Below are 22,202 nucleotides of genomic sequence, written 5' to 3' on the forward strand. Positions count from 1 at the left end.
AGCGTTTTTCATCTGTTAATGGTCAAATACTGAGAGGTGTTCAAGCCTGTAAGCCAGAATCAGATTGCTTTCTTTGTGAGGAACACCTCAGAGGTCTGGCAGATCATTATAGTGTTGATCTAAAATCAGAGGAGGTCTTAGTGGCAAAAAACTATCTGGCTCACAAAAACGAAACCCTTCTGATTAAGGATACACAAAGTCTTTACAACTTGCTGGATAAAGTCATGTTTCCAACCTTGACACAGGTTATTCAAATCTCTCTGACAATCCCAGTCAATAGTTGTAGCTGTGAACGGTCATTCAGCGCACTGAGACGACTCCACACTTGGCTGAGGTGCACAATGGGCCAAGACAGGCTTCACCATCTTGCTGTCTTATCAGTTGAGCAGGAAGAACTTTGTAAACTGAGTGAGAGTCAAGTTATTGACAGGTTTGCAAAAATGAAGAATAGGCGCTACACTTTATTGCACAAAAAGGGAACCAACTGAACTGCTTTGATTTGGTGGACAAGACGCTTTTAAGCTTGGGGAAATACTTTGCTTTACTTTGTGTATAGGATGTGTAGGTTATGATATTAATTAGTAGTTGCTGAAGTCATATTTGGACATGTTTATGTCCTCAGTTTTGGTAGCATTCATGTGTGTATGCTGTTTATTCTTTGAAAATGTAAAATGAAAAATGACATCTGATAAATATTAAACCACTTTTGTTCTGAGGGAGTACTTATTAATTATTCGTGTGTATAACTGTGTAATGTACACTTGTATGTATATATAAATATATGGGGGGGCCTGTGCCCCAATAAAGCTTCAAGTCTAGCACCGCCCATGGCCCTGATTACACTATCTGGCACACCTGCTTCACATCCCCTGATTATCACCGGCTGCTCCTTATTAGTTTTAACCCTACTTATACCCCGCTCCCCTTTCACTCCCCTGCCAGTTCAATCTTGATCTCATGCCCCTTATGTCGTTGTTGTGTTCTACCATTTTTATCTCCCAGTCCTTAGTGTTTCTCCTAGCTCCTACCAGTACTGTTTCTCTACTCCCCATTGCCACACGCCTCTCCTGCTGTTCTTCCTCCTCCACGGACTTCTCCTCCGGACCCTGGACCTACTCTGCCCTTCCAGTCTTCACCATTCAGGTCGATGCACAGTCATCACTATTCATCTGTACCAACTACTGTCTACTCTCTTCTCAGGTACCACTGCTTCCCCGTCGACCAGCTCGGGAGTGACCCCAGCGTTTGCAGCCCGGCCTACTCCCATCCATCTCTCTACAAACTGATTTCTCCACTGCTGATCGACACCCGGTTACTCTCCATCATTCTTCACCTGCCTGTTTTCTTGTTTGTTCACTGCACTGTAAATAAATCTGGCACTACTTGCACCGAAGTCAGCTACCTGGGTCCGTCTATTATTACTCGCTCACTTCCGTGTCTGAGCAATTCTAACACTTGCACCTCATTTACACACCAGGTCAAATGGAGTACATCATTTAGGGGCTCACCAACCACCAATATCAAGTTGTTTAAGCCAAATCTCGAAGTTCCCAGAGGATGAACCCTTTATATTTCAGCGGCCCCTCCATTGCTCATCAGGCTGATGTTGGTTGCTGACAGTCTTGGATCAGCAGTAGATGCTGACCTGCTCACACTGCTGGGTAATCCTTCAGCTCATGTTTAAATGATGAATGTGGTTCTAGTGTCGTCGTACCTGCTGACTCTGCATAAGCAGGTAGTTGTCCTGGTTGATGGGGAAGAAGGCGACGGTGACTGAAGGATAGGTGTTCACCGTGATGATGAGGTCAAAGGTGGAAGGCGATCCAAGAACTGCAAATGTGGACAAAGCCTGCAGAGCCATGATAGTGTCCTGAAAGATGGGGAGTGGGGTTGGTTACACATTCATGTCTGTGGGTGCTTGATTCAACCTCATACCTCACTGTATTCTGTTACAGTCCACTCAATCATCTCTGCTTTGATATTCACTGTTAATTTCTGTTTTCAGCTGTTTTTGTAGAAAAGGGGGAACCTTCAGTTTTTATTCAATGTACTGCATGTATTCATGGACAGATTATGAGGCAGTGGGCCCCCACCTCTCCAGACTGAAAGAGACCCAACATGACTATAGACAACACAGCAGTCGCCATGTTTTACTCTGTTTTCAGTCATTTTGTGTCTCTTTGTAGTATTTTTGTGACCCTTTGTGGTCAGTTGTTTTGAGTTTTTGTGGTCTCTCTTGTGTCTGTTCGTCATTCTGTGTCTTTTGTAGTTATTTTGTGTCTGGTGAAATATTTTATCAGCTACATTCAGTCCATTAAACATCAATTAACCTCAAAGTGCAAAAGCTGGTTAAACAAAAAGAGGATTATCTGACCTTATAACCTAACCTTGACCCACATCACTAACTTTTATTGCATTAATGTCTGTTCATAATACTTTTCCAGTTACAAAATTAAAAGGTTATATTGAGGTTAGTGTTTGAATCTTAAGATCGGACCTGAGTGCTTCCGTATCCTCCCAGGTGGGTCCGCTGTAGGCTGAGCCACTTCATGAGGCTCAAGCCCTCTGCGATGTTGCCCAGTTTGTACTGAGAGAGCAGTATGTAGGACGCCATCTCAATGTCTGCACAGCGAGGCTGCCATGATGACGACAGGCCACCATATGAGGATGACAATGGCGCATTGCCTATGCACAGAGGACACTCAGAGATGAGTTTCATTTGCTAAATTATGAGTTGGGCTCATTTGAGAATTGGGGATTTCAGACATACGAAAGCAGAGACCATGGCCTAAGCCTTCATAGAAGACGAAGGATTTCACTGCACATATAAAAATACGAGTATGAGACAAATACTTGAATCTGTGTAGCAGCAGGACTGGTTTTGATGCTGGGCAAAAATTGAACCAGATGGCATCTTACAATCTCTACCAGTTGGACCAAAACTTCTCTGAGCCCTTTTCAGTCTTCACTGTGGGCGTTGGACTTCAGAGTTTACAGTCTCATCACTGTCAAATCCACATCCTCATAGCTTCAAAGCAATCCTCTAACACCAAGTTATTTGTTCAGAGACACTTGAGCTTGATTCCTTAGAGTCCCTATGTCTTGCATTTGGCTGCTACACTGCAGAATTCACAAAGTAATGAACTCAAAGCCTCAGAGCAGTCTCCTGACACCCCCTGACCTCCAGAGGGACAGAAGCAGCAGGTTGTGCAGTGAAACACCCTGAGTAGCAACCTGAGTAACAATTTTCTTCAACATAGTGCATTACTGAAAAATGCTTATATTACCTGCCTCCAATACGCTCTAGAGTACATGGGCTACTTTTCCGTGGCCCACCCTGTATTTATATATAGTTGTGTTAGTGGGACACACTGCATGTACATGCACTACTGCTAGGTCCTGCTTCAAGCACACACACAGCTGTTCTCATACCTGTCAAATTTGTCCGTGCAATCACAGTGTTGAGTGCCGTGGTGGCACTGGGGCTGCCTGACAGAACCAGAGCGTAGGTGAGCAGACAGAGGCTGTAGTTACTGGAGACTCCCAGAGCCAGCTGGGTCTCCAGGAACTTCAGGGCTGATGACACCTGGCTCCTATACTGAGCCTGACAGACAGAGAAGAGGGTAGCAGCCTGTTAAACATCACTTCAGCTCAAAGCGTTTGCTTGTTTGGATGTTTTGTGAAATCCCATCTGTGGCCACATTAATTTGTCCAGACTGCACTTTTCATGTTTTTACAGTCTGCTCATTGAGACTGAACTTTATTGATCTATCTGGGGAAAAGAGTCAAACATCAAACATTTTGACTTTTTCTTACATGTGGTTTGTGAACCTGGCTACTTATGCACGATGGTGGCTTTGTTCACTCATGTGTAAAGCACACTGAACTGTACTTGAATGATTTATTGACTCTTACAGTGATGGTACTGTCTTCCAGCAGGGCCATGAGCACGTAGGCTGTGAATGAGACTGGCCCATCCAGGCCTCCTTGGAGCTCAGTGTGGATGACCCGGCCAGGCTCCCTGAACCTCCCGTCAGGGCCCTGCTGAGCTACTAGCCAGGCCACCGCTTTGTTCAGCACGTGGGTGTCGATGCTGATGAACGGCCGCGCCTGCAGGAAACACCTCAGCACGAAAGCAGTCAGCCTGAAGGCACAGAGTTTCTCTGTCAGTGTTTCTGAGAAGCCTGAGACACGTTTCTGATGTCCACATTCAAAATTGCTTTACAACATACCAGGTGCTTCCAGATGAGTCCTGCTCTCCAAATGCACTGAAGGAGCCATCAGGTCTCTGATAAGACAGCTCTCGCTCATAACCTGAAGAGAAGCAGAAGTGATTTAGGCACAGATGGTAATACTACAGGTAGTGCCCAGCTGTTAAGTACCCGTGCCACTGGAAGTAAAGTGATATCGTAATAGGCTATATATCTTTAGTGCATATCCACACAGACATTGCACCAAATTACAATCCTGTGACGGTCAATACTGAAGACTCCTGCCCCCTGTGGAAGACTAATGTAGGGGGTGCTGTCACTGCAAGAAGATAACTAAAACATGATAGTTCGTCCTGCTTCACGTAACTCTATGACAAAGAACAAAACTACAGTAATAAGTTCATCCATCAAAGCAAACACCAAGAATGTATATAGAAATTAGTTGGCAAAAATAAACTGTACTTTCAGTTCAACTTAAAGACAGTTGTATAGGGGACGCATTATGACATCCTGAGCAGCAGCAGTGATCTTCACAGACCTGGTAAGAAGTGATGAATATGTTATTGTGACATAACTGTTGTTCTTGTTACTGTACCTTTCATCATGTAATCTTTGGCTTTGTCTGTGATGGTCTCACTAGCCTGTCCGGTAGCATTCAGATAATTGAGGATGTAGATGTTTGGTGCAAAATTGATCATGTTCTGCTCCCCGCAGCCACAAGGCATCTGGATCAGAGAGTCCAGACCGCTGATGGATGGGCCGAGGATGTCACCTTCACAAAAGTGGGAACCAGACAAATCAGAGGTGAGAAACATCGTGCGAAATGGGGCTTTGAGGTCAAAGTCCAAAGCATTAAAAAGAAGAGGGTTCACACAACCAGATAATGAGAGGTACAGCTTTCTGGTGGTTTCTGTGGAGAAGAATAATTTGATCCAAAATCTGATTAATACATTTGTACTGCAGCTTGATGTGTTGTTTTACAGGGATTGGCCTGAGAGCCCAGGTGTCAGAGTCTGTTTTCCTCCCTGTTTACATACCGACAGCTGTGACTGATGCTCTCACGCTGCCCTCCACAACATCTGGCGGGAAGGTGAACAGGACATATTTGGAAAGACTCAGATTTGGTGGCAAAACTTCAAACAGCAGCGAGGTGGAGAACGACTGCTCCAGTCCTTCGGCCTACGGAATCAAAACGGGCCTGATGAGTGATATTTCTGGGAAAGGCAGAGCTGTAAAACAAGATTTCTTGGGTTACAGTGCAGCAGCAAATGAGAGTTGATTACACTAGAAGAGTTCCTGTCTGAAACCCTGTTCCTGTCTGTGTTTGTTTTGGAGCTGCAGCGGGTGACAAATTCTCTCATAAACACAATCTGACAGGTTCGGTTCACTCGTGATGTTTTGTTGCACAAGACACTGAATCTCATGCTTATATCACTGTGAAACACAAATCCAGTGGCCAGTTTATGATCAACAGCTTAGGAAAGAATAAACATATTTTGAACAAAATGAACAATCGATGACTATTCTTTCCTGTGAATTACTGGAGAGTTAACATTTTATATTGTTACCAATAGCTAGGTCTTTCTACATTGTCATTCATTATCTCATTATATAGCAGCCACCATTTTATAGTGTTATAAACCATTTATTAAAAGTTAATTTACTGCTTTTAAACTCTAAACAGAGGTGTTAAACTCTTAACAAAATTAATGTTTTTGTGATATAAAGTGTGTTGTACCTCCAGATGTACCTAAATTGCTCTTATTTGTCTAATTTTTTTAATTCCTCCATTGCAGCCACGGTTTAAATTGCCCTGGTAATGAGTGAGTGACTTTCTTGCGGCACCTTGACAAGCAGTGTTTTGTGGACAGTGTCAGAAACGTCAGACGACACGGCTTCCACAGAGATAGGCATCTCTCCGAGGACCAGTGGCTTGATGGGAATGAGGACAGATGCTCCGCTTCCACTCCCCACAGACACCCACCGTATACCGGGCATGAAGAGCTCCTGATTGTCTGGCGAGATGAACTCAAAGGTGTCACTCTGGTCTACAATCACCATGACCTGACAACAAAGACAGAAAGAATCCACCCAGATGATGTTACACAAAATGTAAAGAGTGTGCAAGGAAACAAATGAAGCATGTTGTTGTAACCCAATATCGAAAAACACAAAATTAGAACATTCCCATTAATCCTGTCCCCGTAGGCCAATGCCTTTTGTGGACATATCACATTGTTGGACTAAAGCTGACATACAGTATCTTGTAATCTAAGAAATCAAACATCACTTTTGTTCGGTCTTATATATTCAGAGTGACCTACATTTTTAAAACACTGGATTCACATTACTGGGCATCTACATCATGTTTAGCAGTGATCCAAGACCTGCTGCAGCTTAAAGACATTCATCATAGTCGTCATTTACAGTTGAATATCATACTGAAAATACTTTAATGACATTTCATCAGATTTCAACTATATATTAATACACTCATCTCACTTATTTGCATTTCTTCATATCTGCAGTGTCCGAGTGATTCTTTGTTCAGGGCACAATTTAGATCATAAATTAAACAGTGTCATGTCATGTGTCCCATCATCCAGCCCAGCTGTGTGACGAGGAGCCTACTGACCTCCAGGTCCTGTGGAAAGTGGCTGAAGACAAAAACCTCCAGCAGCAGCACCTCTCCTCGAATGATGGAGGCTGGCAGATTCAAGAACACGAAGAAAATCTGGGAGACTAGGAGCTGCAAGAAGATCACATAGAACTGTTTTACTGGTTCTTCAGGTGTGAACAATACAAACAGGACAGTACACAATAATAGGCGTCATTTACTGTGGCATAATATAGTATGTCAGGTCTCCTACAACAAGTACTGCACATAACCAGATTATGATTGCTGTTGCTATAATAATACAAAGAGCTGGATTAAGTGTTTCAATAACAGCACTGAAAGACCATTAATAGAGATTGTGTTTCAAAATACAAGATGAGAGATTAAAAAGACTATAAAAATTAGGTCTAGTAAGGCTTCTCAAGGTGTTTTTTAGGAGTGTTATTTTTATATAGTTTAAACAAAGTAACTGAAGTGATGCAAATACCATTGCAGGCCACTCTACCAAGCCCAGGCCCAGGTTCTCAGACATGACAAAGGCGGTGGCTGTCCACGTTGTGATGCTGTCTGGTACGTTTAGTTCTATCTCTGCTGTGCCTGAATTACTGCAATAAACATAAGAAAACATGATTTTTCAGATTAAACAACAAAGAAAAGAGTCATGATAAATCCTACTAATTCTATAAGTGGGAATAAAACCATATTATCTGTTGTAAATAATGATATCATCTGCATACAGGTGCAGTTTGCAGATCATCTGGTGTAATTGAAGTAGCCTGTCAGTAGTTTTGCACGTTTAAGCCCATATATACTTTATCAGCCTCATAAAATGAACAGAAACAGCCTGGAATTATGTTTCTGAAGCTTCACCTTATGTTAGTATCCATCCATATCCATGTCTCTGGAAAGTCCCAGCACTCTTGTGGCTCCATATTTGTCTGGTGTAAAGGATGCATTTCCTGCTCGGCTGCTTAGAAAATGAGTGGCGGCAGTTATATTGGCAATGTACAGTCACAACGGCCGAGGAACTTTACTGTTTGTTAAAGGGAGGCTTTTGATTAATGGTTATTTTTTAAACTTACAATATACAGGCGTCGGTGGCTGTTCCATCACCTGCAAACTGGCATCAGTCAGAGCCACAAGGTCACATGTCTGAGCAAGAACAAGGAAGTCATGCAACACATTTCACTCCAAAAACTTCAGCAGCTCCTACATTTACATGAAAATTGTTTAGACTGTGAGCAGAAGTGTGTCACGATTACTTTGCAAAATTAAATTATAAATCAAAGTCAAGCTGAACACTGGATTAGGAGTTATTGATTTTGGTGTTTTAATAAAAGCAAATCAAATTCTTTAAAGTGAGACTATTCTGAAAGATTACAAACCACATTTTTCCCCTTCCAAATAAAAAAAGCAGCATTATAAATACAACACATCAGTTCAAAACACTCATTCTCATACTGGCTAATGGTAGCAAACTTTGTAATATTTATTATATTGTTGTGTTATCTGACAGCAGTTAAGACTTTATGGATGGATGTTTGCTGTTTGATGACTTTATGACCCCTCTTGGTTTTTACTGCTGCTATGCTACTCTATGGTTTGACCATAGGGGTAATAATAAATACATACTCCTGTGTGCCAGCCATGACCAGGTATGACAGAGAATTATACACTTCAAATTTCAGGCAGATATACTGTATTCTATTAACAAGAAAAGGGGAAGAAAGCTGGAAAATAGAAGCATGAAGCAGGAACACTGACATAATACTTGTGATAAAACAAACAAACAGTATGTGACATATGTCTGGTGAGGCTAACCTTGAAGACAGAGTATGGATCTCCCATTCTGGACCAGTCAAAGAAAGTGTCATGTGTGGAAACACTGTACTCCTCCATCTCCTTCAGCACCTGTAAAATCCACACCAACGCCCTCAGAGCTGAAACTATTACAGGCCACACAGCAACAAAACAGACTGGGACACAAAGAAAGCACTTATTGTTAAAAACCAGTTAAAGGGCTCATGGTGCTTCAGTTTACACAGAACCAATACTGGACTGGTGGCAATGGATTGGGTTACACAGGTGTGCCTGCAGATGAAGTTATACAGGAAACATACAGACAGGACAGTGGACAATGCTGGAGATGTGTTAGGGGAAAATATTAAACTGGAGAGACCCGGCAAGTTAGAGAGGCTTCTGGTATTCTGGACTGTTGTAAATGACACGTGTTTTATGATCAACAACCATCTGTACAAAGCAGGAAACATGTCACTCGTGCCTATAGATTAATTTTTTTATTTGACTGACATAACAAATTAATAATTATTTCTGAATCCCATGACAGCAAATAGTGCTAGTTCACCCACAACGACTTATCTCTGCTAGTATCTACCTATGCAGATAGTTTAGGTTTGACTTGATCAGGTTTAGATATCCCTCTGAGATTTGTGTGTCCATCCCAATACAATAAAGACAAATGAAATTTTGTTTTGCAGTGTTAATTGAAAAATGACAATTTAAAAATTGAATACCGTGTTCCTTTTGATAATTCACACAAACATTTGTCATTCAGTAGAAAGTCATTTCATTAAAAAGGGTTCTGATCTCACCCTCTCTGGGGTGATGTCGTTGGAAGATCCCATTCGCTGTGTCATCTTGTCAACCACCAGGATCCCAACCAGGGAGCCAGGCTCCTCCACCCTGACCGTCAGAGTGACCTCGTCACCTGGCGTTTTCACAGTGCTGCTCCAGCTCAGAGATACCTGCCAATCACAAGCCGCTCAGTCACATTACTGGTGTGCATACAAGTTGACATCTACCAAATTGTTGACAAGTATGAATTAGTTTATAAAAGACAAATGGAAAAGCTTCAAAGGGCGAGTTCCAGTGAGAATATGGCATTGACTTTCTAATTTAGTGGATGCTGACCTGAAGAAACTCTTTTCCACCAACTTCCCCTTTTTTACAATCATTTCACAAGCTTCTGATCAGTTTAGCTAAATCAAGTAGGGTGCTGCAGTAAAGCTATTTGTACTCCATGCTTTGGCCATTTGTTTATTACATATTTCAGTTGAGCAAAAATGTAAAAACAACTGAAACAGTAAAGGACCTGGTTTTGTAAGGTTTGTCTGATGGGCAGCTGGAGCATGTCATTGATGATCTCTCCTTGGGGCTGCACACAGTAGACGATGATACAAGCCAGAGGAGCCCAGGAGATCTCTGGGACCAAAGTTAGATCACCAGAGCTGCTCCCTGCAGAAAGCACCTGACCTCTGGACATGACCTTCACACAGAAAAGACAAAAGGCATTGTTCAAGATGCCTGGTCTGATGGAATAGAACATTTCAGATCTAAAGAAGCAGGATGCATTGCCTTTATATTACAACATCGTGTCCCTCCTTCCCAGCTCACTAATTATTCTAAATGTTTTTGTCCCTTTGTTCTTAGTCATTTCATACATTTAACAGTTATGCACTTTAGTTCTAAAAATTATGCTCACAAAGTAAAACAGATGTAAACTGCTGCACAAAATTTAAAAAAAAGTCTCGATGTTGCAAAATGTTCAGGTTTACTCCACTGTTGCACTTAAAGTAGATTACTATAAATGAAAGTGTAGAAAGAATGAAAATTAAATGCAATATATGGAAGAAATGAGTGTTATCACAAGCTTCTTACAATGTAGTGAACTTCATTTAGTGGAAAATTCCTCTCAATGTGCAGCAGGAGGGGTAAACCAACCTGAAGAAAGAGGAGAAAGTGAAGGTTTCACCAAAGACAAAATGTAAACTTATTTAATGAATACTCCAGAATCACTGGCCTCATGCATGTTGTGTGTTTGGAAGTGTGCTGAAGGCCTGCAGTAGGTTTACAGTAGGTACATCACTGAAGTAACTGTACATCCTGTTTTTATTCATCCTTATCAACATTAATTCTACAGTGTTCATGGGTGACAGAGATCTAACTGTGGACACTGCTGCTTCTGTTCCTCACATTTACCTCTGGGGGGCTGGATGGTATCTGGATCTGTAGGTAGGAGTCACTGGGGGATATGTAGTTCCTAAACAGCACTAGGGTATTTTGGCTGTCCTCCAAGGAAACCTGAAAACAAAGAAGATAAATGCATGAAATAGGCTGACGTTTTCTCCTGATCCAACTGACTGTTTTTGGAAACGGCTGACATCTTTATATTCTCAGCACCATTTTCACTTCCCACTCAGGCCTGATTCAGTTAATTTACCATACTTCTTTAATGCACCAGCATCACCCAGTACAGTGTCTCTTTACAGTGTTTATTACTTAGTGTTTCTTTCTGGTCTGTCACTGGCTCCACCTCATTAAATCCAAACTGTTACCAGCTGTGAGTGCGTCCTCTGTTTCTGTTGACTGTGGGACACCACACTTGTAATTTTATCCTGCATGCTGGCACTGTAAAGTCTATTTTATTTTAACATTTACAGTGTGAAAGCACAGTTTTGTTACTCACATCAATACTGAGCATTTCAGTGTCATCCATGACCTGGATGTTGAAGGGTATGATCCCATCTGCAGGAACAGGAAACTCCATATCTTCAGGCTCAGACATATTTGAGTGAAGAGGCATTGGTCCTTCCATCATGCCCATTTCTCCATCCCATGGACCTTGCTGTTGCTGCATCACTGACACTTTAATTGTCTTTTGCTGATCCTCCCATGATAGTGGCTGATCATTGTATGTGGATATTTTCAGCTAAAAAAAGAAGATGTAATTATTAACAATATGATATTCAAACTGAAGACTTCATAGAGCAGTAAATCAGGTTATGCTCTAGGAAGTTCAGCTGCCCCAATTCAGTTCCTTGATGCACTGTGGTGGTGTCTTATTACAACATTTTATCTATCAATGACCAGTTTTTATAATGGTAATAGATACTTGTTTGTTTGTGTGGTTATCTATAGAGAAGAGTGCATCTTAAGAAGCATGATAAATACCTTAGGGTACATCTATGAAAATGTTTCCTTACCCTGGCAATGAAGTTCATAGAGGGTCTCAATATTCTGGGATAGTTGTCAAAGGAAAGTTTATATCTGTGTGTTGCCACAGCCACGTTTACTGTACTGTTATATGTGAGGCCTGAAAGAGACACACAGAAATACAAAAACACAGAACATTAATGGTTTAATTTGACCAGACATAAAATTATAGCATAAGTGACTTTAATGAATTACATAACAGAATAAAATAGAAAGTCTTAGGGTTGAACAAAAGGTCAAAGTTTTAAAAGTATTGTTAATTATTTTCTGAGAACCATGAAAAATACTCTATGGCAATATGGCAGTATTGTCATAAAGTGTTGTACAAACAACAAACACATGACTTTTGAGGTAATAATGTGTTTTTCCTGCTCCATATATATTTACCAGTGAGATAAAGGCACAGATGGAGCCAGGATTTGTCAATCCAAGGATGCAATGTAAACTTTTTTCATTATTTTGTTTGTTTTTATAGTTTATTTATTCAGTTAATGGTTTCATTATATTCCCTGCACGCTGTATTTTCCAACATAAAGGTCTGAAGGCCTGGTCACATCAGTTCATCTGTATGTCGTTGAAGAACATGATGCTAGTATTTGCTGGGCTAGATGCTGGTTTGTAAATGGTGAGCTCACCACTAACATTAGCTAACACGTACCCCAACCTGAACCCTAAAACCAAGTCTTAACCCTCAAAAAGGTGTTTCAGAAAGTGAGGACCAACCAAAATGTCTTCACTATGTAGCAAGTACAAGAACACACACACACAAAAGCAACAATACCTGTGGGCTGTTCAGTCACAGTAGCCACAATCATTATAAACTCATCCTCCATGTATCCAATGTTCCTTTTTCTTCTGGTCATTGGGCGGTAGGAGGGAACATCAAAACTGAACTCTTTAGACCCATCAATCTAAACCAAAGCGACACTCGGGTCAGAAAGGATATTTTTCATTATCACTGCATTTATTTCACTGAATTATATTTTTTAGTTAGCGGACATAGAAATGAAAAAGTAATGATTATACCTTAACGTGTTAGATAAGAATTGATCTACATATTTGGACAACCCCATTACTACACAGAGAAGGGCAGGTAACCTGAAGTTTATTCAGTGGCTCTTCAGGCTCTTTTCATGTCCTTTTCTGGTGTAATCAGATCATAATCATTGTGTCAATGTGCTTTGAAATAAGATTACACACCTCTGTGTCTTCATCATAGGTCTCTTCAACACCATGGAAATGACAAAGGAACTTTATATTCACATGTCCCTGGACGCGTTTGCCGTACCTGTACCTGCAGATGAAAACACACTAGTGTTAAATAATCCTGCGATTTTCTTTCCAAACAAAATTAACATGTAAATGGAAGTGCTGAAGGTGCACTGAAAGAAACAGAAAGCTCACTTTGCTGTGACAGAGCCCCGCAGAGTCTCCTCATGGTAGATGACATCTGGAGCATTTATCACAACCTCAAACTTAGGCAACACTGAAACCACACACACAATTTTAAAGCTGGGTGATTCTGACAAAATGAAAATACAACAATGTTCCTGCAGAACACCTTGATAATAAACATGTGGATACAAAGTGTTTTATGGGTAACTCTTTACGCTTTCCAGATTGTGTTCAGGTGTAATCAGATTTTATTATGTAACGTGAAGAAGTCACCCATATAGGCCAGAGAACATGTACATACCATAATGAACCACAGTGAAATGCTGCTCACTGGAAACATTCTGCAGAACAAACAGAGGATAAACCCTTTTCACTTACAGCAGCTAACAACACGACCTTGCTCTAGTGCCACCTTGAGGACAAATGTTAAAGTTCTTGCCCCACTAATGATCAGGTAAGGAGCTTTGTGGTTTACCATGAGCACTACAGCTTCATGGGGACACCTTTATCTTTATCTTATCTTTTACTTACACTGACTGTAGTGACAATGGTCCATTCACCTAGAGGAGGGTTGTCAGACAGCTCAAACTCTCTGGACACGACTCCGAGGACGCTGTCTGCAGCCAGCCACTGTCGTAGCAGGTTTCCCCTCGGATCCTGAATCAGGGACAACAAGAAATGATTTTCCAATACCAATATTTCAAAAAGGTGCCAGGTAGTAGGATTACACAATTTAATTTGTATCTGCAATAGTCAAGCAACTGACACAAAGGCCAAAACATTTTACAGCATTTTGGTTCCTAAATTTTGTCAGTATTTTTTATATGCCTGCTGATCACCACTAGAAGCAGGTAAAGCAGCTGTACTTGAAGGAGTGATTCACCCAAATGAATGCATGTTTTAAATAATAAATATTATTTTCCAGTGGAGGTTTGTACAGTAGACTAATAATCTCACAATAATAACAAAAGTCATTTGGGCATCTGGACCAAAAGCGTCGAGATTCTGCAGGACAGAATTTTTATTTATTTTTTGCCGTTTGAGACTAAAGTACCACTACAGCTGTTTCAGAGAAGGCTGATACAAAGCTGCACCATCTCAGTCTTAAATGAATAGTGAAAAAACAGTAATATGGCTAGAATGATTAATTTATTGACAAAATTTGAAATTGTTTTGTAGTTGAAGTATTGTTCAGGTAATTTTTTAAGTATACAGTAAATGCCAAATATTTGACGGCCCCAGCTTCTTAAATTTCAGGAGTTGCAGGTTTTCTGTGCCTTACGTGATGTTAAACAGATTATATTTGGGTTTTTGTGCCGTTTCCTTTACGATCATCATACTTGGGGTGATTAATAATGAAGATCTTTTATTTTTGATATACTGACATACTGTATGTCTAAACATTATGTCTAAATGTTGTGTTGTGCTCACTCACTTTGATTGTGATATTCACTGGGCTGATGTAGGGTTTCCCGTCGGGGTGAATGGACACCGCCCTGATCTTCACCATCTGTCCAGGATGATAGGCCTGTTTGTCTGTCTGAATGAAGGTGGAGAGACCTTTGGGATTGAAGAGCAGCTTCGTGGAGTTGGCGAAAACTTGGATACTACCCATGTGACCTTTGACCTCCAGGCTGTAGGGGTACGAGTAGCTGGATGTGCTCTTGAGGATCTGCAGGTGTATAACATAGATTTAGTTTTACTTAAATTCATTGATGGTTTCTTTAAAACTATCAAATCATATTTGAAAGAAGAAGTTTAATGCTACATTCTGTTGCTGAAAACTCTGTTGGTCAAAAAAAACAAAAAAAAAATATAGAGAGAGTTCACTGAAACAATGAAAATTTAGACCAACAAAGCTCAAACTGTCGAGACTGAGACTCCTCATAAACATTACAAAGCTACCAAGTGATACTTCGCATACTCACTGGCGGGAAAGTCAGCAGCTCAGTTGAACCTTTAAACAGAGAAATTGACGGCGTTCATTTTACACTGTATATAAAATCAAAAAACATAGTTTTGTTGATGGGAAACAAACACTTTACCTCCTGTAACTGTAACTGAAATTGAGGCCACAGTCTGTGTGCCATGAACAATCTGAGCAGATACAGTGACCGGCGAGGACGTGAGGATGGTGACTGATAGTGACAGCGGGACTCTGGGTCGGAGGACTCTGGGAGCCAGGAGCAGGTAGGAGGGCTGAGGGTGTGGGCTGAAAGAGCAAGATGAAGCCAAGTTAAACTCATAATAACATATTAAAGACAGAGGACTTAGAAAACATAGAGCAACATGAAAAACTAAACATAAATAAACACATTTAAAAAATAATAATAGATACATTAAACATAGAAAAGGGAGAGGTGAAGCTGACGGAGATGTAGAACAGCCGTGGTGGCAGCCTTCTCGCAAACCAGAGTGAGGACTTGTTTAAATTCAACAATACATTAACAGCACCTTATCAGTTTTACTAAGATGTTGCATTACGAAAATATTCACACATTAGGTGACATGCAAAGTTCAGAAACCTCAGACCATTAAACTGGCTCTGCCTCTACCTGTTTGTGATGTTCTGGGCAGCAGTGAGAACAATGAGGCCCAAGAATCGCCACACCTGGAAATGCTCCATTTGCTTGAATAGACCTCCGTCCATGTGGTTTCACCCAGTCCTGGCAGCAGGTGATGTCGGCTGCATCCTTCATACCTGCAGACACTGACCACACCTCCTCCCTCTCCCCCTTCCTCACCATCACCTGACAGACTGATCCAGTGTCAGTTCATTTCCCCAGGTGGTGTGGGAGTTTCCACAATACAAATATATACACTAATCTGAGGAAACTTTGGTTTCTGCTGAGAAGGGCTCATAAAAGGTAGATGCTCCCCCAGGGGCCCAGATACGTGAGGGCCCCAGTGTTCCTCAGTTCACTGATTGTCAGAGTGAGTTTTCATGTATAGTCCCTATGACAACTATTCACAGGAGACAATGGGGTAATTTTGGAAAGATATGGTGCTGTTGTACTTTTACAATGCTGTGAGCATGACACATGAAATTCAATTCACCTGCACTGTAGTAGTGTGGAGGCCGAAATCCCAGGAACCCGATGTCACTGACTGTCAACACCTATCAGCATTGTGAAGCTGTGCCAAATGCTACAGTCCACATGCTAACATGTTCACAACATCAATGTTAATATGCCAATTTAGTTTGCATAATGTTTGCCGTGTTCACCTTCTAGGTCAGAATGTACTAATTAGTAGAGAATAGTCTTTTGATTTAAAGGAACATATAATGTTCCGATGGTCCGCTGCTACTGTACGTGCAAAACTTGCTCTGTTTTCTGCCTTTTCTTCACCTAAAAAGTTAACCTCCTCTTTTGTTCTGAAGATTATCACAAAAAGGAGAACAGCAGGATTGTCAGTGAACTGAAACTGTATGAAACTGCATTTTTACACTGTGCTATTACTACTTTTACTTAAGTAAATGAAGCCATATAGGCAAAAAATGTATAATTAGGTTTCTCGAAATTCAGTCTTTGCCTATACGGCTTCACGTAGTACTTCTTCCAACACTGTATGAAATTTACAATACCGTGTATTGCCCTTCCTAGACAACAGGGGGAATACCGTGTATTGCCCCTCCTGGACAGCAGGGGGAATACCGTGTACTGCCCCTCCTGGACAGCAGGGGGCGCTACTTTTTTCCTCTTCGCCCTTTAAAGTGAGCCGATGTCTGTTTTCCTCTGTGAGGTGAAAGCACACAGAGCAGCAGCCAAGATGACAACCTTAAGACCGTTTACTTGCGATGATCTGTTCAAATTTAACAATATGTGAGTATAGTCTTGTCACTTTTACCTAAAATGCATTCAGCCAGATGCCTGTTTAGCGTGTTGTAGTGGTGAAGCGGCAGCACTAGCACGTTAAGCAGTGTGGTCATTGATAGGCTCCCAGCTCGTTCTCTGCTGGTGGAAAAGACGCTGTGCCAAACTCCATACAAATATCTGATTATTTAATTGTTCTGTCATCAGAGTAGTTCAGGATATGTCTGAGAGGAGTACGACAGTAGTGAGATGTGCTGTAGGTCAGACAGAGGAGTTCAAGGTGGAGGTGGGGCTACATCAAGGATCGGCTTTGAGTCCCTTCTTGTTTGCTATGGTGATGGACAGGTTGACAGATGAGGTCAGACAGGAATCTCTGTGGACAATGATGTTTGCGGATGACATTGTGATCTGTAGTGAGAGCAGAGAGCAGGTGGAGGAACACCTGGAAAGGTGGAGGTCTGCTCTGGAAAGAAGAGGAATGAAAGTCAGTCATGGTAAGACAGAATACATGTGTATGAACGAGAGGGAGCGAAGTGGAACAGTGAGGTTACAGGGGGCTGAAGAGTGTCAGCAAGAATCAAAGGAAAGGTGTACAAGACAGTAGTGAGACCAGCTATGCTGTATGGGTTAGAGACTGTAGCAGGGAGGAAAAGACAAGAGGCAGAGATGGAGCTGCCAGGCAAGAGGTCAAGAGGAAGGCCAAAGAGGAGATATATGGATGTGCTAAAAGAGGACATGAAGTTAACTGGGGTGAGAGTAGAGGATGCTGAGGATAGAGTTAGGTGGAAACAGATGATTCGCTGTGGCGACCCCAAACAGGAACAGCCGAAAGAAGAAGAAGAAGTTAGCTAACAAGCTAGCATTAGCTAGCACTCATTAGCGAACTGGTTGGGCACAGATACTGTATGTTGAATTTGCCAACGTTAAAAAATGTAAAGGAGGAAAGTAGATTGAGTTTGGTTTGTCTCTCCATTAAATATTTGTGAAGGTCCTCGGTCTAGACGTGTTATTATGTGAACATGAAACAGACGAGTATCATTTTCAGACTTATTCCTGTTTCTCCCCCTTTTGTCCAACAGCAACCTGGATCCTCTGACAGAAACTGTATCCTTTTTTAGCATGAATATCAGATAGCCGCGTTAGCTTAGCTGCCTTGTAGCTACCTGATAACTATCACATTGTTTATTTCAGCTAATGACATTTAATATATACTCAATAGTCAGTTTATTAGGCACACCAAGCTAAATTGAATCCAGTCTAATCCAGCAGTACTGTGATGAATCCTCTTTCCTGAAGGCGATAATCTTCAGTTTTCTTTAACCTTTGACCTCCAGTATGGGATCCCCTTTTACCTCCAGTACCTCGCTCACTGGCCAGAGTACTTCATCGTAGCAGAGGCTCCTGGTGGTGAACTGATGGGCTACAGTAAGTTCCTCTGCACTCTCAGGTTTTACTGTCTTATTGGTTAAGATGTTCCAGACACAGGTGGCTGCATTCCATTCAGGTTTAAACCTGTCCATTTACTGTGAAAGCGGTGTGTTGTGCTTGTTGGGGCTCCCTGTCACACTCTGGGTTTTCTGGGACACCAGACTATAACACCTGTGTTTCAACTATTATGACAAGTCAAATGCTTTGTGTTAATGTTGCTCTTGAAATACTCTATGTGGACTTCTTCTTATGACAGATTAAATGCTGCAGTTATAAAAAATATTAAGCTAAAAGAGAAGAAATCATATTTGAAATGTGGTGTATTTTGCTTATTAGTTTTACATAAGAGCTACACATTTTATTGCATCACCATGTATTTCTCTTGCTACAGTGGCAAGAGAATATAATGTACCTATAGTCGTCAGTACTCTTGACTTAGATGATCAAATCACATTTTATGACAACTTAATGCAGAAAACCATGAAATTCCAAAAGGTTCACATACTTTTTCTTGCCATTGTATAAAGTACTTTAAATCTCATTTGACACTGAGCTCATGGCTGTCTCAATGCCTTTTTGCAGTCATGGGGAAGGCAGAGGGATCTGTAGCCCGTGAGGAGTGGCACGGTCATGTCACCGCTCTGTCTGTCGCTCCTGAGTTCAGAAGACTCGGTCTCGCAGCCAAACTCATGGAGATGCTGGAGGAAATCTCAGAGAGGTTCACAGCTTCATAGTGGCTTTTTATGTTGGACAGTAAAGTGTGTATGCAGCACTGACATGACAATGTACATTTTATGCATATTATAGGAACTGCCCCAACATTTTTAAATTGCTGTTTGTGTTACTACTAAAAACATTTCTTCTTATTGGACTCTTTTTGGATTCCTCCTCTAAATGTATATGTTCTGCATTTTATATCATGCCTAAATTCCAGTGCTTCAGAACATAATAGCTTTATAAAGATTTTTTTGAAGTTCACTCAACAGGTGGCGTTTGCTAAGTTTAGTTTTCTGAAAACCACCTCCTGTGGTAAAGTGCTGAGGTGTCCAAGCAGCCAGGCTCAGCTCACAAAGTTGCCTCCTCATCATAAAGGTTCTACTGTGACCCTTCATGTTGTGTTGTCTTGTAGGAAAGGTGGGTTCTTTGTGGATCTATTTGTGCGAGTCTCCAACAACGTGGCAGTGAACATGTACAAACGTTTGGGCTACAGCGTCTACAGGACAGTCATAGAGTATTACTCGGCCAGCAACGGTGAACCTGATGAAGACGCTTACGGTGAGATGAGCTGAACTCAGACAAACCTTTATCACAAAATAATAGCTTAGTGGATGGGAGGTTGTGAGATGTGAGGAGGTTTTTTTTTTTTTTTCCTTCCTTCTGCCTCACAGAAGAAGTACTGGTACATTTCATTTTAGCATGGTCACAGTAACTGTTTTATTTGTGGTCCATGTTTCCTTTTGCTGTTCTGTGGCAGTTAAGCACACAGATACTGTACGTGTTCTATGTCTGCCAACTCAGGCGGTATCTAGCCACGTAGACAGTTATGGTCATATCTGTCCAGGTTTTACTATCCTGCAGTAATCTCCTGGAGTACAGTGGATTTGAAGGCAATTTGGGTAGTGGTGCTCGTCACAAGAAAAACACATGAGCTCAGCGGTACATGCCAGTTACAGTACTGTTTCACATTTACTTGGCTGTTTTAAAGCAGTGGTGGAAGAAATACTTAATACCAAGGTATAAAAAAAAATTCCTGCATTCAAAATTTTACTTAGGTACAAAAGTATAAGCATCAAAAATACTATAAGAACCAAAAAAAGTAGCCATTATGCTGAGTGGCACAGTTCACATTAAATTTCACATTCAGAACTTGGACACCCCAAATGGACCTATAGTAGCCCATGTCCCTGTTCCTCTAGATAATCCACAGCCCTTACATTTTTCAAAATCAGAACACAGAAAACCAGAACTGGCTCCCACCAAAGCTCAATGTGGTTTTATTTATTTCTTAGCAATTTGGGTGTTTAATGAAATCAAATTACCACTGTGGAAAGGTATTATAAAGACAGTTTGCTTTGTGAGTGCCACACTGCCAGAAGAGGGTGCTGCTCCACAACAGACATGAAGATGCTTACAGTAGGTTTGAGAAACTGATTAAATGTGTGGTTCCTCTCCTGCAGACATGAGAAAAGCTCTGTCCAGAGACACGGAGAAGAAGTCGATCATCCCGCTGCCACATCCTGTCAGACCAGAAGACATCGAATAACAGTAGACTGTGGCTCTCTGACGCTCCGCTCCCTTTGTCCTGGTAATCGATGTGGAATCATTACAGGACCTGCTCAGTCCCATTGTACATAGTTGAACTGTCAGAAGCTGTTTGTGCAGTGCTTAATAGTCAGAGAGTCACTGATTGTACAAATGTTAGTTTCCTATTTTATTAATTTTCCAGAAATGCATTTGCTTAAGAAGAGAAGCCAGTTTTGGTTGATGTGTGTATAATGGCACAGCTGCAGAGAAAACATGGTCAAACAATAAAGACTGCTCATCAGCTGCTTTTGTTGCTTTTTGTTAAAACAGTAGAAAAATCATTGTCCCTGAGCAGGGAGTCTATTCTTTCTCTTCATCACTCCCTTCTTTTTCCTTCTCCTTTTTCTCTGCACCACTGTCATCCTCACTGTCACTCTCGCTGCTGCTGCTGGCGTCATCATCCCGATCGTCGTATTTGTCCTGCTCAGTCACAGTGTCTCTGTCAGACTCGTTATGGTTTTCAGCGGGAGCTGCAGGTTCCTCAGGGGTCAGTGATGTTGTCTCTTCAGGTGCTGGACCTTTTTCTGGAGCCTTCTCACCCTCCGTCTGCTGCCTCTTCCACATCTTGGCCATGGCCAGCAACTTGAGGTTGGGCTGGTTGGCAGCGTCCTCTGGGAAGATGTAGTCATAGTACTCCTCCCAACCTGCATCCGACTGAAGAGGGAGAAAGGAGTGATTAATACCCGTGGCTACAGCTAATGATTACTTTCATTATCAAGTCACCTGTGGCTCTGTAATTGAGTCACTGTGTCTATACAATGTAACAACCGACAATCCCCAGCAGTTTGTTTTCTCCAACCAACAGTCACTTTAGTGTGATATTAAATAGAAACTAGCTGGAGCCCAATAATTATTTTCTTTGATAAATGACTAATAAAATTATTAAGCTTATGCTTAGCTGGATATTTTTGAATTTTGTTAAATGTCAGCCATTATTTTTTTAGCATGGCCATATAGATGTTATACTTGAGGATAATCACCTTTATTTGGCCAAGTATGTTACACACAAGGAATTTGTTTCCGATACAGAACCGATGGCAGCCATCTGTGGCGCCAACTCAACCGATGGCTCTAACCATCGGGGGCAAGGGGTTCAGTGTCTTGCCCAAGGACACTTCAACACGTGGACTGGAGGCACAGAGATTCGAACCTTCAACCTTCTGGTTGGGAGACGACTGCTCTACCCACTTGTACTTGAGCATCTGCCTTGAACAGCCATATCTTTTGTTTCAGTCTCCTATAACAAGTTAATGTTAACAGACCCTCTGACCCATTTTATCCCACTGCTTCAGTCTGAAACCAGGTCTTACCCCATCCTCAGCTGTCAGCTTCCTTCTCTTCTTCACCTTCTCTGGCAGCAACTTCCGGACTCTCTCCCTGGTGCTGTCGGAGCCAAATTCCTTCTCAAAGTCCCTCCAG

At 41.5% G+C, this 22,202-nt stretch overlaps 3 protein-coding genes across 3 annotated transcripts in view; 1 reads left to right on the forward strand and 2 right to left on the reverse strand.

Moving 5' to 3' along the window:
- LOC109971298 (CD109 antigen-like) overlaps positions 1-15,886 on the reverse strand; it is a 19,699-nt gene extending 3,813 nt beyond the window's left edge. Inside the window, exons 1-27 of the mRNA XM_020619445.1 lie at positions 15,792-15,886; positions 15,282-15,448; positions 15,165-15,193; positions 14,672-14,908; positions 13,768-13,893; positions 13,538-13,577; positions 13,246-13,327; positions 13,042-13,135; positions 12,623-12,752; positions 11,832-11,941; positions 11,315-11,557; positions 10,828-10,929; positions 9,941-10,114; positions 9,441-9,593; positions 8,650-8,739; positions 7,911-7,980; positions 7,699-7,798; positions 7,316-7,433; positions 6,847-6,960; positions 6,057-6,275; positions 5,249-5,390; positions 4,807-4,983; positions 4,233-4,314; positions 3,916-4,144; positions 3,433-3,604; positions 2,498-2,685; positions 1,715-1,870 (exon numbers count right to left, since the gene is read on the reverse strand). Of these exons, the coding sequence (XP_020475101.1) occupies positions 1,715-1,870; positions 2,498-2,685; positions 3,433-3,604; positions 3,916-4,144; positions 4,233-4,314; positions 4,807-4,983; positions 5,249-5,390; positions 6,057-6,275; positions 6,847-6,960; positions 7,316-7,433; positions 7,699-7,798; positions 7,911-7,980; positions 8,650-8,739; positions 9,441-9,593; positions 9,941-10,114; positions 10,828-10,929; positions 11,315-11,557; positions 11,832-11,941; positions 12,623-12,752; positions 13,042-13,135; positions 13,246-13,327; positions 13,538-13,577; positions 13,768-13,893; positions 14,672-14,908; positions 15,165-15,193; positions 15,282-15,448; positions 15,792-15,886 (3,639 nt within the window). The remainder of the gene's footprint in view (positions 1-1,714; positions 1,871-2,497; positions 2,686-3,432; positions 3,605-3,915; positions 4,145-4,232; positions 4,315-4,806; positions 4,984-5,248; positions 5,391-6,056; positions 6,276-6,846; positions 6,961-7,315; positions 7,434-7,698; positions 7,799-7,910; positions 7,981-8,649; positions 8,740-9,440; positions 9,594-9,940; positions 10,115-10,827; positions 10,930-11,314; positions 11,558-11,831; positions 11,942-12,622; positions 12,753-13,041; positions 13,136-13,245; positions 13,328-13,537; positions 13,578-13,767; positions 13,894-14,671; positions 14,909-15,164; positions 15,194-15,281; positions 15,449-15,791) is intronic.
- A 1,069-nt stretch (positions 15,887-16,955) lies between these two features.
- On the forward strand, positions 16,956-20,751 carry naa20 (N-alpha-acetyltransferase 20, NatB catalytic subunit). The gene is made up of 6 exons (XM_020619454.1): positions 16,956-17,060; positions 18,131-18,155; positions 18,386-18,476; positions 19,062-19,197; positions 19,609-19,754; positions 20,657-20,751. Exons 1-6 carry the CDS (start codon positions 16,960-16,962, stop codon positions 20,740-20,742), a joined length of 585 nt encoding a protein of 194 aa, XP_020475110.1. The 5' UTR covers positions 16,956-16,959; the 3' UTR covers positions 20,743-20,751.
- Positions 20,752-21,060: 309 nt separating this feature from the next.
- crnkl1 (crooked neck pre-mRNA splicing factor 1) overlaps positions 21,061-22,202 on the reverse strand; it is a 6,505-nt gene continuing 5,363 nt past the window's right edge. The window contains 2 exon segments of the mRNA XM_020619452.1: positions 21,061-21,437; positions 22,094-22,202. The exon segment at positions 22,094-22,202 is cut by the window's right edge and continues 18 nt beyond it. Coding sequence (XP_020475108.1) covers positions 21,084-21,437; positions 22,094-22,202 — 463 coding nt within the window. The 3' untranslated portion in view covers positions 21,061-21,083.

The sequence above is a fragment of the Monopterus albus genome, unplaced genomic scaffold (assembly GCF_001952655.1).
Source record: "Monopterus albus unplaced genomic scaffold, M_albus_1.0 scaffold220.1, whole genome shotgun sequence".
NCBI classification, from domain to species: domain Eukaryota; kingdom Metazoa; phylum Chordata; class Actinopteri; order Synbranchiformes; family Synbranchidae; genus Monopterus; species Monopterus albus.